The sequence below is a fragment of the Eulemur rufifrons genome, chromosome 19 (genome assembly GCF_041146395.1).
Source record: "Eulemur rufifrons isolate Redbay chromosome 19, OSU_ERuf_1, whole genome shotgun sequence".
In the NCBI taxonomy this organism is placed as follows: Eukaryota; Metazoa; Chordata; class Mammalia; order Primates; family Lemuridae; genus Eulemur; species Eulemur rufifrons.
This window is the reverse complement of record NC_091001.1, coordinates 57,993,189-58,011,219: the sequence shown is the minus strand read 5'-3', so window position 1 is coordinate 58,011,219 and position 18,031 is coordinate 57,993,189. Positions and strand designations below refer to the sequence as shown.

At 35.3% G+C, this 18,031-nt stretch overlaps 1 protein-coding gene and 1 pseudogene across 1 annotated transcript in view; one reads left to right on the top strand and one right to left on the bottom strand.

The window, feature by feature from the left end:
- ALMS1 (ALMS1 centrosome and basal body associated protein) overlaps positions 1–18,031 on the top strand; it is a 169,892-nt gene that overhangs the window by 10,132 nt on the left and 141,729 nt on the right. The window contains exon 2 of the mRNA XM_069494170.1: positions 8,961–9,080. Coding sequence (XP_069350271.1) covers positions 8,961–9,080 — 120 coding nt within the window. The remainder of the gene's footprint in view (positions 1–8,960; positions 9,081–18,031) is intronic.
- LOC138399953 (small ribosomal subunit protein eS1-like) lies at positions 16,836–17,618 on the bottom strand (annotated as a pseudogene).

Genomic DNA, 18,031 nt, shown 5'->3' with positions numbered 1-18,031 from the left:
TGGACATGGTTTATAATCCATGTACTGTTGAATTCTGTTTGCTAATATTTTGCTGAGGATTTTTGCATCAATATCCATCAGGGATATTGGCCTGTAATTTTCTTTTCTTGTGTCTTTGTCTGGCTTTGATATCAGGGTTAATGCTGGACTCACAGAATGATTTGGAAGTGTTCCTCTTTCTTCAATTTTTTGGAAGTATTTCAGGCAGATTAGTGTTAGTTCTCTTTTAAATGTTTGGTAGAATTCTTCAGTGAAGCTATCTGGTCCTGGACTTTTCTTTGTTGGGCAGTTTTTTTATTATTGATTCAATTTCCTTGTTATTTGTCTATTTAGATTTTCTTATTTTTTCATGATGTTTAGTCTGGTAGGTTGTGTGTTTCTAGGAATTTATCTGTTTCTTCTAGGTTATGCAATTTGTTGGAGTACAATTGTTCATAGTATTCTCTTATAATCCTTTTTATTTCTGTGGCATTGGTTTTCATGCCCCTTCTTTCATTTCTGATTTTAGTTACTTGAGTCTTCTTTTTTTCCCCTAGTCAGTCTAGCTAAAGGTTTGTCAATTTTGTTGATTATTTTCAAAGAACTCTTAGTTTTTTTGATTTTTTTTTTTTTTTTAGTTTTTTTCTAATCTCTGTTTTATTTCTAATCTTTGTCATTTCTTTCCTTCTGATTGCTTTGTGTTTAGTTCTTTTTCTGGTTCTTCAAGATGTAACATTAGGTTTTGATTTGAGGGTTTTTTTTAAATGTGGGCATTTACTACTATAAAATTCCTTCTTACAACTGCTTTTGCTGCATCCTATGTTTTAATATATTGTGTTTTCATTTTCCTTTATCTAAAGATATTTTCTCATTTCCTTTGTTACTTCTTCTTTGACCTATTGGTTTTTAAAAGTGTTTAATTTTTTTTCAAATTTGTTGATTTTTCAGTTTTCTTTCTAGTGTTGTCTTCTAGTTTGATTCCATTGTGCTCAGAATAGATGCTTTGTGTGATTTCAATCTTCTTGAACTTAAGAATTGTTTTGTGGCCTAACATGTGGTATATTTTGGGGAATGTTTCATGGACACTTGAGAAGAATGTATACTCTACTGATGTTGGGTGGAGTGTTCTGTATATGTGTGTTAGGTCCAATTGGTCTACAGTGCTGTTGAAATCCTCTCTTTCTTTACTGTTCTTCTGCCTCACTGTTCTAGCCATTATTGAAAGTTGGTTACTGAAGTCTATCACTTCAATTCTATCAATGTTTGCCTTATATATTTAGGAGCTGTGATGTTTGGTACATAAATATTTATAATTGTTATATCTTATTGATGAATTGACTCTTTCATCATTATGTAACGTTCTTCTTTGTCTATTTTAACAGTTTTTGTTTCAAAGTGTATTTTGTTTGATATTAGTATAGCTACTCCTCCTCTCTTTTGGTTACCATTTGCATGGCATATATTTTTGCATCCTTTCACTTTTAGCCTGTGGGTGTCATTAGTTCGAAAATGAGTGTCTTTTAGACAGCACATAGTTGAGTCCTGTTTTTTAATCCTGTGGGGTTTTTTTGTTTTTTTTTTTTGTAATTTCTTCTTCAATCTTTCAGAGCTTATTTCTCATTTCCTCCTTTCCTATCTTTTTTTGTGGTTAGCTGATTTTTTTTTTTTGTAGGGCTATGTTTTTATTCTCTTCTCATTTCCTTTTGTGTATATTCTATAGCTGTTTGATTTGTGGTTACAATGGGAATTTTATAAAAATTCTCAGGAGAATGACAGTCTGTTCAAATTGGTAACAACTTCAATCACATACTTTATATGATAGTCCTTTATAGCCTCCCCCCACTTTATTTTACTGATGTCACAAGTTATATTTTTTGTATATTATTTTTCCATTAACATAGTGTCTTAGTCTGTTTTCTGTTGTTTATAACAGAATACCTAAAACTAGGTAATTTATAAAGAAAAGATATTTATTTCTTATAGGGCTGAGAAGTCCAAGGTCTAGGGGCTGCGTCTGGTGAGGGCCTTCTTGCTGGTGTGCACTCTGCAGATTTCCAAGGTAGTGCAGGGCATTACATGGTGAGGGGGCTGAGTGTGCTAGATCAGGTCTCTGTTCCTCTTCTTATAAAACCACCAGCCCCATTCTTACGATAACCCATTAATCAATTCACCCATCAATCCACTAATCCATGAAGGATTAATCTATTCATGAGGGCAGAAATATTCAGACCATAGCACATAAGTTTATAGTTAGTTTTGGTGCTTTTGTCTTTTAATTTCTATATAGGAATTAAGAGTAGAGTTACTTGCCAGAATTAAAATAATACAGGTTTTCATATTTGTCCATATATTTATCTTTATCAGAAAACTTTATATTTTCCTATGGTTTCAAGTTATTATCTACTGTCATTTAGTTTCAACTTGAAGGACTGCCTTTGGCATTTTTTTAAGGGCAGATCTAGTGGTAATAAACTCCCTTAGCTTTTGTTTATCTGTGAATGTTTTGATTTCCCCTTCATTCTTGAACAGTTTTAATTATTACAGTATTTTCAGTTTACAGATTTTTTTTTTTCTTTTACTACTTTAAATATATTATCCCACTGTATTCTGGCCTGCAAGGGTTCTGCTGAGTAATCTGCTGATAATTTTACTAAATCTCCCTTGTATGTGATAAGTTGCTTTTTCGTTGCTCCTTTCAAGATTATCTCTTTGCATTTCATTTTCAACAGTTTGATATACTATGTGTTTGTGTAGATCTCTTTGGGTTTATCCAGAACATAGATTTCATTGAGCTTGCATTTCTTTCCTCAGATATGGGCTTCAAGTTTACTGATTCTTTCTTTTGTCCGAGTCTGCCATTGAACCCTTCTGGTGAATTTTTCAATTTAGTTATTGTGTTTTCAAGTCCAGAATTTCTGTTTGTCTCTTTTTTGAAATGCTTATGTCTTTGTTGATATTTTCATTATGTTCATATGTCATTTTTCTGATTTCATTTAGCTGTCTCCTTTAGCTCACTGAGCTCATTTAAGATAGTTCTTTTAAATTCTTGTCAAGTAAGTCAGAGACCTGTGCTTCTTTAGGGTTAGTTTCTAGAGATTTCTTTTGTTCCTTTGAACGGGCTACATTTCTGTTTTTCTTTCTTTTCTTTTTTTTGTATACTGTGATCTTTTGTTGAAAATTGGGCACTTGAATAAACAGCCACCTCTCTCAGTCTTTGTGGACTAGCTCTGTGTAGGGGGAATACCCTCACTGATTAGCCTAGTGTAAAGGCCTATGGTCCTCTCAAACTTTTTCTGGTGATATATCTTCAGTGAGCCTGTGTGTGTGTTTTCATTTTAGTTCCTCCATATACTCAGCTTCTTTTAAATGTCTTAATTGCCCTAAAAGCCTCATCCCTGCTTTTTCTCAGGGCCTTAGATCTTGTGTTATCCTTTCTTGGTCATTTTTATCTTTCCCCCACTGCCTGTGCATATGCAGACCTCCTGCAGTTCTCATGCAACTGCTTGCAGTGGCCTCCAAACTGATATCCAAACTATACAAACATAAGGAAAAACACCACAACATTTTTACTGTTTCTAGTGTGCTTTTTTTCTTGGTTAGGCATTTACTTGGTTGCTGCAGCTTCTTTCCTGGTTTCCTCGTTCTCACAAGGCTATTTTGTTCTGAATGTTGTTATTTATTTGGTTTACACGGTTTATTGACATGGAGAAATGAGTTCCTAGAGCTTCCTAGTCAGCTGTCTTGTTGGCATCCTCTCGGTTGCTGAACTTAGTGTCACTTCGAAGGAAGTTTTTAACTACAGATTTAATTTAATTGATTTTTTTGGGTAGTTCAGGTTTTCCAGTAACATATATTCTCTTGAAGGTTATCCACTTTTTATGAGTTTTCACATTGTTATAAAGCTTTGTATGTTAGTCTTAATATTTTCAACTGGTTTGCAGTTCTCCCCTTTTTTGGAATTTGTATTATTTATTTGTGCCTTTCTTTTTAATTTTTTTCCTCTAATCGGTCTTGCTGGATGTTTATCTATTGAATAGGTCATTTTGAAATGACCAGATTTTGGCTTGTTGATCATGTCTTTGTTTTTTCCTAATTTTTGTTTTATTATTTTTTTAAGTTTTATTATTTATTTTCTTTTTCTTTGTGTTTCCTTTGTTATTCTTTTTCCAGCTCCTTGAATTGAAAATTTATCTCATTGATTTTCAACTTCTATTTCTAATAAATGCATTTAGGGAAGTGTGTTTCTTTCTAAATGCCATTTTAGTTGTATCCTATCAATTTTGATATGTAGTACTGAAATTTTTGTTTTTTTGTTTTTTTTTTTTTTTTTTTTCTTTTTTTTTTTTTTTGAGACAGAGTCTCACTCTGTTGCCCAGGCTAGAGTGAGTGCCGTGGCGTCAGCCTAGCTCACAGCAACCTCAAACTCCTGGGCTCAAGCGATCCTCCTGTCTCAGCCTCCCGAGTAGCTGGGACTACAGGCATGCACCACCATGCCCGGCTAATTTTTTCTATATATATTTTTAGCTGTCCATATAATTTCTTTCTATTTTTAGAGGTGGGGTCTCGCTCTTGCTCAGGCTGGTCTCGAACTCCTGAGCTCAAACGATCCGCCCACCTCGGCCTCCCAGAGAGCTAGGATTACAGGCGTGAGCCACCGCGCCCGGCCTGAAATTTTTGTTTTAAATATTTTATTTTATATTTTATTTTATTTTCTACTTTGATTTTTCTCTTTAACAGGTATACTGTTTCCTGTAAACAATTTTTATTTATTTTAAAATTTTAACAATAGTGGCTGCAGTTGACAAGATGGTGCCGGTGGGGGTGGAGAAGAAGCTGCTGCTGGGCCCCAGTGGGCCTGTGATGGCAGCCACCAGTGATCTGAAAAAAAAAAAAAAAATATATATATATATATTTTAAATTATTTTCATTTATTTATTTTTAAATAAAAATTTTTATTAAAAAATAAAATTTTACCATTTTGTTTTTTAATTTTCATTACTATTTGAGTTATTTATAAATGTAAAAGTAGAAAATAGAGTTTTAGTTTGTTTTTTCTGTTTGGGTACTAAGTTCTATGTAAGGTTATTAGATCAAGTTTGTTCTTATATTGCTTGGTTATTTTTCGTCTGTGTGACCTGTCAATTATTGAGAAAGATATGTTAAAATCTCCTACTATGATGGTAGATTTATCTTCTTCCTATAGTTTTGTTAAGATAGCCTTAAAATATTTAGTTTAGACGTATACATATTAAGAATTGTTATGTCTTCTAGATCAGCAGTCCCCAACCTTTTTGGTACCAGGGACCAGTTTCACGGAAGACAGTTTTTGGTGGGTGGGGATGGGATAGGAGGAGGAGCTCAGGTGGTGATGCAAGTGATGGGGAGTGGCTGTAAATACAGATGAAGCTTCACTCACTCGCCTGCCCCTCACCTTCTGCTGTGCGGCCTGGTTCCTAACATGCCACAAACCGGTCTATGGCTTGGGAGTTTGGTACTGCAGTCCTAGATGACTTGGTAATTTTATCATTATGTAGTTATCATCCTTTATACCCAGTAGTGTTTTTTTTCTTCACAGTATTGATTTGCATAACACAGTAGTTCTCAGCTGCAGCTGTTTGGCTCCCAGGGGATATTTGGCTATGTCTGGTGACATTTTTCATTGTCACTAATTGGGGGGATCTGGGTGCTACTAGTATCTAGTGGATAGAGGCCAGGGTTGGTGCTAAACATCCTGCAGTACAAAGGATAGCTTCTCATAACAAAGTATGGATATTACCCAACCCCACATATCAATAGTGCCAATGTTGAGAAACCCTGGTATAACATTAATTTGGTACAGAAGAGATAAAAGAAAGACGAATAGCATCCATTCAAAAAAGAAAGGATTTTCAAAACTAAAATATGTAAATTTGAGTCAAAAACAGGTAGAAAAGATTCACTTATAATCTAAGATGTGAAACAGTATTTTATATATGTGTATGTATGTAGGTAGGTAATCTATTTTAATATTTTCCTGGCATGTTATTTTCTGTACTTTTTAAGTATTCTGTGTCTTTATGACTTAGGTATATTTGTTATAAATAACATGTAGCTTACAAAGAGCATATATCTCGTAAAATTTGGTCTGACAATCTCTTCTCTAAACTACTGTTAGAACATGTACACTTATTATAATTATAGATACATTTCTTTCATCTTATTTTTTAAAATTTTTATTTGTTGTCTTATGTACTTTGCTTCTATCAGGCATTTTGAGGTGTTACTAACCTGGAATCACTTTTGATTTTCCAGCTTGTGATTTCACAGACATGAAGGGGTATAAATTTTAGCCACAAACCTACATGAGGGCTAGGTTATACAAATTAGACCTATGAGACATCAGGCTTTGTGATTACTCAATTACTGCTTTCGTTTTTAGTTTCCTATTTGTTATTTAGCTGCAGTGACTTTTCTGAATGTCTTTTGAGCTCAGTTATGCATATAAAAGAGTTCTTGTTAATTTTAACAAGTTTCTTTCTATACTTTTGGTAATTTCTAGCAAATTAGTTGCTCTGCCTATTATCAGACACAGAAATTTTTTTGTTTTGTTTTTTGTTTTTTTATTTTAATAGACTTAGGGGGTAAAATTTGAATTCTATTACATGTATAGCAGTGAAGTCTGGGATTTTAGAGTGCCCATCACCCAAATACTGGACATTGTACCCTATAAGTAATTTTTCAGCCTTTACCCCTCTGAACCTCCTCCGTTTGAGTCTCCAATGTCCACCATACCACTCTGCGTCTTTGTGTAGCCATAGTTTAGCTCCCACTTATAAGTGAGAACATGCAGTGTTTATTTTTCTGTTTCTGATTTATTTCACTTAGGATAATGGCCTCCAGTTCCATCCAAATTGCTTCAAAAGACATTATTTCATTCTTTCTTACCACTGAGTGATACTCCCTAATATATGTTTACCACATTTTCTTTATCCACTTATCAGTTGATAGTGCTTAGGTTGATTTCATATCTTTGTGACTGTGAATTGTGCTGTGATAAACATACGAGCACAGGTGTCTTTTTGATACAATGATTTCTTTTCCTCTGGGTATATATACATAGTGGGATTGCAGGATTGAATGGTAGATCTACTTTTAGTTCTTTGAAGATTGAGAAATCTTCATACTGCTTTCTGTAGAAGTTTATTAATTTACATTCCCACCAACAGCATATAAGTGTTCCCTTTTCACTGCATCCCTAACATCTATTGTTTTCTTTTTAATGAAGGCTATTCTAATTGGAGTAAGATGGTATCTCATTGTGGTTCCAATTTGCATTTGCCCGCTGACTAGTGATGTTTTTTGGCCTTTGTAGATCTTCTTTTGAAAAATGCCTATTTATGTCATTTGCCCACTTTTTAATGGTGTTGTTTTTTTCTTGCTGAGTTCCTTGTAGATTCTGGATATTAGTCCTTTGTTTGACATAGTTTGGGAATACTTTCTCCCATTCTGTAGGTTGTCTATTGCTTTCTTTTTTTTTTTTTTTTTATTTCATCTTATTATGGGGGATACAGAATTTCAGGTTACATACGTTGCCCATGTACCGCCTGTTCCCCCAAGTCAAAGCTCCAGGCATGTCCGTTCCCCAGACAGTACGCGTTGTCTGTTGCTCTTTTAATTATTTCTTTTGCTGTGCAGAAGCTTTTTAGTTTAATTATGTCCCATTTGTCTATTTTTGTTTTTGTTGAATTTGCTTTTGGTCTTTGCCTAGGCCAATGTCCAGAAGAGTTTTTCCTAGATTTTCTTCTAGGATTTTTATTGTTTCAGGTCTTACATTTCAGTTTCTAGTCCATCTTGAGTTAATTTTTATGTACTGTGAGAGATATGCAGTTTCAATCTTTTACATGAGGCTATCCAATTTTCCCTGAACAATTTATTGACTAGTATGTCCTTTCTTCATTATATATTTTTGTCTGCTTTGTCAAAGATCAGTTGGTGGTAGATATGTGGTTTTATTTCTGGGTTCTCTATTCTGTTCCATTGATCTATGCAGACTCAGAAATAGATAGAACTGGTCCCTTAACTCTGAAGTAGGTTGAAAAAAAAAAAAAAGGTATAAGTAGTCATAATATCCTTGGTTCTCTTTTCTTCTGGCTTGTGTAGATCCATTAGCAGTTATCAGATATTGGCTCTCTACCATTCCTGCTATACTTTACCCGAAAACTTCTAAATGGTCTATGTTGTGGCCCTTCAAAGTACGCTCATGTCTCTTCTGGTTTCTTTCATAGTTTTCTTGTATTTAACCCACTGTGTGCTACTTTTGGGTGGTAACTTACAACTCATTTATTTTGCCTTTAATTATGTTCTATTTAGTATTTATCTTAACCTTTTTAATGACTTTTACATTTGGGATTATTAATTTTTTTGTTAGCATTCATCTTTTTTTAACTCATGGCTGCCTGTTTTGCTTTTATGACCTCATCCTTTTTTTTTTTTTTTTTTTTTTTAAATAGACAGGGTCTTGCTCTGTTGCGCAGGCTAGAGTGCAGTGGCATGATCATAGGTCACTGATGCCTTGAACTCCTGGGCTCAAGCGATCCTCCCTCCTCAACCTCCTGAATAACTGGGTCTATAGGCATGTGCCACCACACCCAGCTAATTTAAAAACAATTTTTTTTAGAGATGAGGTCTCACTATATTCCCCAGGGTGGTCTCAAACTCCTGCCCTCAAGTGATCCTCCCGCCTCAGCCTCCCAAAGTGCTGGTATCACTGTACGCAGTGGCTTACATGGTGGCACAAATGGCCTCAAGAAGCCCTGAGAAAATGTGTCCCTATTTCCTTATTTTTAAGTGAGGATAATAGCTTGGATAGTGGTTGCAAATATTATACATGTAAAAGTGCGTTATAAACTGAGAAGTATGATCTAAATATTAGAGTATTTTTATTGTTGTATAATTGTAGTGGTTGTGTTATGACTCTATTTAAGTCTGATTTTGATTTTCAGGTTGTTCCATTGACCTGTTATGTATGGCAACAGTCATTTCATCAAGGCAGTAGTAGAACACAAATTTCTGATACAAATGCGCCAGAAACAACAGCTCAGTGGGGTTCTGGGGATGATCAGGTATGTCTTCTGTAACTGGCAAACATTTTCTTTAGACAAATAGCACAAGAAATTCTGATTTAGCTGTGAAGAATAGAAAGGAGTAAATTGCTCTAATGTTTTTTTTTTTGAGACAAGTTCTCACTCTGTCACTCAGGCGGGAGTGCAGTGGCGCAGAGTTAGCTGTAACCTCAGACTCATGGGCTCAAGCAATCTTCCTGGCTCAGCCTCTGAGTAGCTAGGACTACAGGCAGGCACCACCACAACCAGCTAATTTTTTTTTAAATTTTTTGTAGAGATGGGGTCCCACTGTGTTGTCCAGGCTAGTCTTCTGAACTCTTGAACTCCTGGCCTCAAGCGATCCTCCCGCCTTGGCTTCCCAAAGTGCTGGGATTATAGGCGTGAGCCACTGTGCCTGGCCTAATCTGTTTTTCTAATAGATCTTTGTAACCTTTATATAGAACAGCAGTTCCCCTTTTTTTGGTCTCAGAACTCTTTATATTCTTCAAAAGTATTCTAAAGAGCTTTTGTTTATGTGGATTATCTACATAGATATTTAGCACACAAAAAATTAAAACATTTAAAAACATTTATTTTAAAATTTATTTCAAAAGAACACACCCATTGCATATTACCATAAGTAGTATATTTTAAAGTGATAAATGACTATTTTCCAAAACCAAAAACAATTAGTTGGAAGAGTAGCACTGTTTTACATTTTTATAAATCTCTTTAACGTCTGGCTTAACGGAAGCCAGTTGGTGCAGTAGTCAGGGTTCTTTAAAGAAATAGAAAAAATAGGATGGAGTCACATATATCTATCTACATATAGATAGATGTATATCTTTGTCAATATTTATTATAAGGAATTGGTTTATGTGATTATGGAGGCTGAGAAGTCCCAAGATCTGTAAGCTGGATACCCAGGAGAGCTGATGGTACACTTACAGTTTGAGCCCAAAGGCCTGAGAACCAGGACAGCCAGTGGTATAAATGCTGGTCTGAGTCTGAAAGCAGAAGAGCCTCCAGCTGGAAGGCCATCAGGAAGGGAGAGCAATTTCCCTTGCTCAGCCTTTTGTTCTATTTAGACCTTCAGTGTATTGGATCAGGCCCACCCACATTGGGAAGGGCAATCTGCTTTACTTAGTCTCCAAATTCAAATGTCAGTCTCATCCAAATACACTCACATGGACACACCCAAAATAATGTTTAATCAAATATCTGGACACCCTGTGACCCAGTCATTTTGACACATAAAATTGGATTCTCATATCCGCTTCTGCATTCAGTTTGTTGGGCTGTGTTTTTTTTTTTGGTTGAAGTATATGAAGACATTCTGGCCTCTCATAGATAGGTAGTTAGAAAAAGGAGGCTGTCATAGATTCCTTGAAAGGATGTCAGTGACCCTTGGGGGTCCTTGGAGCACACTTTCAGAACCTTGATTTAGAACATAGTCATTAACTTTGAAGAAATGTGAAAATCGAGCAGATAGGAAAGAGGCTCATATATGGTTATTGGAGGAAAAATGCAGCCTCACTTTTATAATGGTTAAATATTTGTAAGGTTGATTATCTAATGACTTGGGTAGCATATTTCTTCTACCTTCAGTTTTTCTTAAATTGCAGTGATTACCCATTAGATGGGAAATATGAAGGAAGGGAGATTTGCTGTCACTGAGGAAAAGGAGTTAAGGGAAACCTTGACCAGAAAAAAGCACAGTACCCTGGGGCCATTAAATGGAGGAGGATTGTTTTGGGTGGAATTGTGCCCCTCAAACGATATGTTGAAGTCCTAATCCCCAGTACCTCAGAATGTGACCTTACTTGGAAATAGGGTGATTGCAGATGTAATTATTTCAGTTAAGATGAGGTCATATTGGAGTAGCATGGGCCCTTAATCCAGTATGGCTGGTGTACCTATATGAGAGGAGAATGCCATGTTAAGAAAAAGACACCCAAGGAGAAGATGGCCATGTGAGGATGGGGGCAGAGATTGGAGTTATGCTGCCACAAGACAAGGGGCTTCCAGAAGGTAGAAGTAGTAAGAAAGGGTCCTGCCTTAGAGGCTTCGGAGGGAGTATGACCCTGTCAACACCTTGATTTCAAACTTCTGGACTCTAGAACTGTGAGAGAATAAATCTCTGTTGTTTTAAGTGACCTGGTTTGTGTCACTTTGTCGTGGCAGCCCTAGGAAACTAATACAGGGATATATTCATAAATAATGTTCTCTGAGGGCATGTTTATGGTAGAGCTTAGTCCAAAAATTGATATCTTCCTTTTGTCTCTGTCTTATAAAATAGGAATCATGATGAATCCTAAAGCACTTCACTTCTGCCTTTATACCTGGGTTCCTCAGAATAGTTGGAACATTATGCAACTGTCTAATTCTCTTCCCTCTTTTCTCCTTCTGATTATTCTGCTCATTATTTATCTGCACTGCTGTCATCTGAGTTACCACTCTTTATTAATTGAAAACTACAGCTCTTGCTACATTGTCTTCCTCTCCTTTATTTCTCTCATTTCAACTTATTAATACATTACCCATCTAATGCCTGAAGTTCTCAGGTCTTTGATCTAACCTCCAGCAGTCTTTCCCTCGATACCTCCTTTCAGCTTTCTCCTACTCCTCCATGGTCAGGGTTCAGACTTTGTCATTGCCAGCAACATGAGTACAAATGTCTCAACCTCTCTTCCTTTATAGCTATTGCCTCATTCAATATTTTGCTCCCTGATACAGTGAAATATAAGAGTTGTCTATATTTTTTGTTTCCATTTCCTGATATCTTACCCTTAGTTTTTAAAAGTCAGGTTTATTGAGGTATAAATTAAATATATCAAAATTCACTCTTTTAGGTGTACAGTTTGTTAAATGAGTTTTGACAAATATATACAGTCATGCAACCACCACCACATTTGAGATATACAACTTTGCCATCACCCCAAAAAGATTCCCATGTGTCCCTTTGTAGTCAGTACTAGGAAGTACCCCCACCCCTAGTCCTTGGCAACTGCTGATCAGATTTCTGTCTCTGTAGTTTTACCTTTTCAGAATAATACAGTGTATAACCTTTTGAATCTGACTTCTTTCACTTGGCACATCTTTTGAGATTTATCTATGTTATTGCATGTATCAATAGTTTGTTCCACTTTAATTTTTATTGCTGAGTAGTATGCCATTTATGTATGGGTTTTTGAGTAGGCATGTGACTTCATTTCTCTTAAGTAAATACCTAGGAGTGGGTTTGTTGACTGATACGATAATTGTATGTTTTACACAGGAAAGTGCCGAACTGTTTTCCAAAGTGGTTATACGATTTGTAGTCTCAGGAGTGTATGAGAGTTCCAGTTGTTCTGAACTCTTGCCAGCTCTTAGTACGTCAGGTTTTCTTTTTTTGTTTGTTTTTTTTAATGTTAGCCACTCTGGAAGGTATATTGTGGTGTCTCATTGTGATTTTAATATGCATTTCCCTGATAACTAATGATATTGACCATCTTTTTGTGTGCTTATTTGCCCTCCATCTTTCTTCATCACTGAAAGATCTGTTTAAATCTCTTCTCCATTTTCTATGGCTAGTTTATTTCATTTGTTGAACTTTGAGAGTTCTTTATAGTTCTAGATGCAAGCCCTTTATCAAATGTCTTTTGGAAATATTTTCTCCCAGTCTATGGCTTGTCTGTGTATTCTCTTGTCTTTGAAAAGCAGAAGTTTTAATTTTAATGAAATTGATTTATTGATTTTATTTTTCCTTTTGTAGTTTGTACTTCTTGTGTCCTGTCTGAGATATCTTCACCTAATACTAGGTCACAGAGATTTTCTTGTAGACCAGGGTTTCTCAACCTTGGCACTATTGACATTTTAGGCTGAATACTTCTTAATTGTAAGGGGCTATCCTGTGTATCATAAGATTTTTAGCAGCATCCCTGGCCTCTTCGCACTAGATATGTCAATAATACTTCCACAAGTTGTAACCATCAAAAATGTTTCCTAACATTGTCAAATGTCCCAAGGTTGAGAGGAGAGGGGTGCCAAAATCTCCCCTAGCCAAGAACCACTGTTTCAGAAGTTTTATAGTTTTAGGTTTTACATTTATGTCTATGATCCATTTTGAGTTGGTTTTTGTATATGGTGTGAATATCTAATTGTTATTCCAGCACCATTTACTATCTTTTTCTTTGGTGGATTTCTTGACATCTTTGTCAAAAATAAATTGACATTATATGTGTGGGTCTATTTCTGCACTCTCTATTCCATTGATTTGTATGTCCATCCTCATGTCAACGTTATACTCTTAATTACTATACTGTCTTCTCAAAATCAGATCGTGTGATTTTTCTCACTTTGTTCCTCTTTTTAAAAATGATTTGTTTATTCTAGATTCCTTGAATTTCTACATAAGTGTACAAGTATATAGAAATATAGTTGACTTTATATTGACCTTGTGTCCTTTGACCTTGCTAATCTCACGTACTAGTTTTAGTAGCTGTTTTATAGATTCTTTAGGACTTTCTGTGTGGACAATTATATCAACTGTATTTTATTTTTTGCTTTTTAATGTATTTGCCCTACGTTTCCTTTTTTTTTTTTTTTTTGGCCTTATTATATTGGCTAGGATGTGCCACTTCGTGTTCTGACCACAATCCTGTGGAAGCAAGTGTAACCAACAATATTTTTGTAGCTAAATACAGTGAATACTTTTCTGTCCTTATGTTAGGTATAATAAATGTATTTGACTTTATTAAGCATCACATAACTTATTAACATCATTTCCTTTCTTGGCTTCTTCTGGTTTTCTTTCTATTCCTCTGGCTATTCCATCTCAGTATCTTTTGCTGCTTTATTTTTGTCTGTTAAACCTCAAAATCAAAATTTGTAAGCCGTGGGCCTGAGTCTGACTCAAATGTGTTTGCAAAAACCTATTTTTTTGGCACAATGCTTAAAAAATTTTGAAATAAAATAATTTAAAGTGAGCATGCACTGCATACTTAGCTGCAGGTGTAATTACTCTCTAAGTACAGGACGGAGTCCACTCTCTCTTTTTTTTTTTTTTTTTAAGAGACAGGATCTTGCTCTGTCAGCTGGGCTAGAGTACAGTGGCATCATCATTGCTCTCACTGCAACCTCAAACTCCTGGGCTCGAGTGATCTTCCTGCCTCAGCTTCCTGAGTAGCTGAAACTATAGGTGTGCACCACCATGCCCAGCTAATTTTTTATTTTTTATTTTATATAGAGATGATGTCTCACTATGTTGTCCAGGTTGATCTTGAACTCCTGGGCTCAAGTGATCTTCCTACCTTGGCCTCCCAAAGTGCTGGGATTATAGGCGTGAGCCACTGTACCTGGCCCAGATTCCCTCATTTGTCTTACCTGTCTGGCCCCCTATACACATTTGAGTTTTTGACTGCTGCTCCAAATGTTGATATGTTTTTGATTCTCATCTAGATGCAGGGCTTTAAATATATTTGTATACTGGTAAATTGCAAATTTATATCTCCAACATTTACTTCTCCCTCAAAATTTGTCTTTGAATACTTATTTGTTATCCCTACTCACATCTGTGAAAAATATTTAGAGATTTGTTGGCTTTTTTATATTGATTTAAAAGATATAACACAAAGAATCTTTGTATGATAAAAACATAGCAACAAAATGCATGATGTAGAAAGAATAGGAATGTTGAACAGAGGTTATTCTAAAATTCATTTTATAATATGGGAAATTATAAGAATATGTTTACATGGGGAGAAGAATGATTTAGTAATGAGAGAAAAATGAAGGAAAGTGGGAGAATTACATATAGAAAGGAAAACATTGAAAAAAATGAAATGAGATGGAAAGGCCTTTGAGAGTTAGACTTTTTAAAAACATTTTTTTTAAGAGACAGAGTCTTGCTCTGTTGCCCAGGTTGGAGTACAGTAGCGCGATCATAGCTCACTTAAGCCTCAAATTACTGGCCTCACGTGATCCTCCTGCCTTGGCCTCCCAGAGTGCTGGGATTATAGGTGTGAGCCACTGCATCTGGTCTGAGAGCCCTTTTTTAAAAGTCATAAGGTAGAAGTCTGATAATGGAGTTTTAGATCACCAGATGGTGACAGAAAGACAATGGAGTTCTTGTCCATTGCTGTATACTGATTGAAGTAGGAGGTGATGTCATCAGTTGAAAATGGAGGAGAGTTCAATAGTTCTGAGGAGAGAGAAGGTATAACGTAATCATCTTAGAGAGTCAGCTCACTAGGAAAATGTAGTAGGATTTCCAGGCAATACTGAGTGCCCTTGAGGTTTAATGTCATCAATTTAAAGGAAGCCCAGTCAGTTGGGGTGTATAATTTCTCCAGCAACATGCTGCTGCTTGAATTCAGGCAAGAAGAAGGCTCAACCAGCAATAACTTTTACCTGGTATATAGAGTAGTGGGAGAAAAATGCAAGAAAGTTGAGGGTGTTTGCAAGGTGGTGATTATAAGGAGGACTGTGAACTCTCAGAGGAATGAAGAGGGAAAAACAAATAAGAAAGGACTGATGAAAATTATACATGTAACAGGATAGTTGTCTTCATGAGATTAAAGAATTATTGCAGTTGAGAAGCTAGAGAGTAAGTTATCTGTAGAGGTCAGAGGATGGGCAGGAGGACTAATGGATATGTCTATAATCAGGAGTGAGGAGTGAACTATGGGACCTAGGCTCAAAACATGGTCAAAGAGGCTGAGCTATGAGTCATGGAACTGGAGATTTTGCTGTAGAGGGAGTCACAGAATGATTGGAATTCTCCTGCTTTGAAACTTTTCATTGGCCCACTATCCCCTGTAGAATGGAGTGTTCTCAAAAGAAAAAATTCAAAATTAATCATTCTTGTATTCCTTTTATTTTCAAGTATTAGAAAAGTGAAAAGCATGTTTCCAGTAGCAATTTGATGTTATAGTTTTGACTAATTTATCCAGCATAGAAGGGATTGAGATATTTTGGAATTTCAAAAGTTTACTCTTCCATAATCTCACAAGCCATAGATGAGTAATGTTAATATTTTAGAATATTTCTTGCCAACCATTTTTCTTTGCATATATTTATATAACTGATATTATATGGTAGATGGTTAGATATCTTTTTTTAAAAAAACTTACTGTATGAAAATTTTGGTTATGAGTTCTAAATACTGAAAATACTTCTTCAAAGACAAAAGTCTTGTTGGAAAATGTAAAAATCTTTCTAAATTGTAATACATCTTTTTTTATGGATTCTGGGTCATCTGGGAATTAAAAGATATCTATGTTCTCTTAAAAACATTTGAGTTGATCAAGGAAGAAGAGTATAGTAATAGACTATAAAATAATGAAAGTCAAATTAATGCATTGTGTATGTAAGTTATCAATATAATGTCATTTTCTCACGTTTTTTATTTAAATAAATAAATAAGGGAAAATTGAATGAATTAATTATTCAACCAAAGATTTTAGGTAAAGAATGAAAAACTGCAAGTAGAGGAAACATGGCAAAGAGGAAAACAGAAATAAATCAGTTATGAAATATAATTGCTAAATTCAAGAAATATGGAAAAAATAGATAAATTCCTAATAAATACAATAAAAAAACCCCAATGAAATGGACTTTATACAAAAGTATCAAAGTTTATAGAGATGGAGTAGGATTACTAAGAAGGAAATTGAGAACGTTATGATAGTACTAGCTATCAAAAAAGATTTTGGACCTAATAGATTTCACTGCTGAAATATTTTTTTTTTAACCATCACAAATAGGACTCTTTATTTGTCATTGAAAGTCTGAATTTTAAACAGATTCTTGGACTGGTGGTTCATGTCCATCAGCTCATTCAACTTTTAGTGCCTGTAGCTTTTCCAGAACTACTACCTTCACCATGAAGCTCCATGACTTTCCCCAATTCAAACCTGGGCTTCTTCAGCATTTTTACTTTTCTAACAAAGACATCATGGAGAGGATAAATAGATTGGCAAGCCATTTCTGTGTGTTTTCCAATGCTGTCTGGAATCAATTTATTGACTACTTCTTTCAAGTCATTTGTTTGCACCTCTCTGGTCATGATTTCCATCATCTTCTTCTGGATTTGGTGGACCTGTTGGTGCTGAGCATAAGAGGTCTTCCATATCTGATTGTTGCATTTTTTAGTAAAACCAACACAGAACAGACGAAGCAAATAACCATCGGTAGTCTTGACATCAACATGAGCTTCAGTCATAGTCTGCCATTTTTAAACCATGGAACACATTTTGTCACGGGTAAGGTCCATGCCATGAAAAATAGTCAGTTAGTTTTTGCCCTGAACATCTTCAGTAATCAGCTTGAATTTTCTAAATGCAACTTCACATTTTGCAGATCAGCAAGGCTCACTTCAAACACACTACCCTTGAGGCCATTGGAGGCAATTTTTGTTCCTTGAGTCCTGATGACTAGTGTTTTCCCAATATTTCTTGTATTGAACATAGCAGGTACCTTCACATCATACCAATGTTTCTTAGAAAATGGATCAACCACTTTCTTCTTGGCTCCCTTTTTGCTGCCTTTCGTAAGGCGCTTGTTCTTGCCAACCGCCATGGTGCTGCTCAGAGAGCCCTCAGTGCTGAAATATTTTGAAGTTTTAAGGAAAATTGAATTTCCTTGTATAAAACAATATAAAACAAAGTTATGAAAAAAGTTTAGGAAACAAAGCCAGGCATTCTAAAATGCTGATTAATCTTAATTATGACTATATATGTGTGAAAATTTTAAAGAATGTGCTTGCAAATATGATTTAAAAGTTTGATCTCCTACTACCTAGTAAGAAATATGAAGATGTTTTAATATAAAGAAATTTATTGACTTGGGAGGCTGAGGTAGGAGGATCGCTTGAACCCAGCAGTTCAAGTCCAGCCTGGATAACACAGTGAGGCCCTATCTCTTAAAAAAAAATATATTGCTATCTTTTATCAGGTTTAAAGGGGAGGGAAATGCTATAATGTAGTTTGATC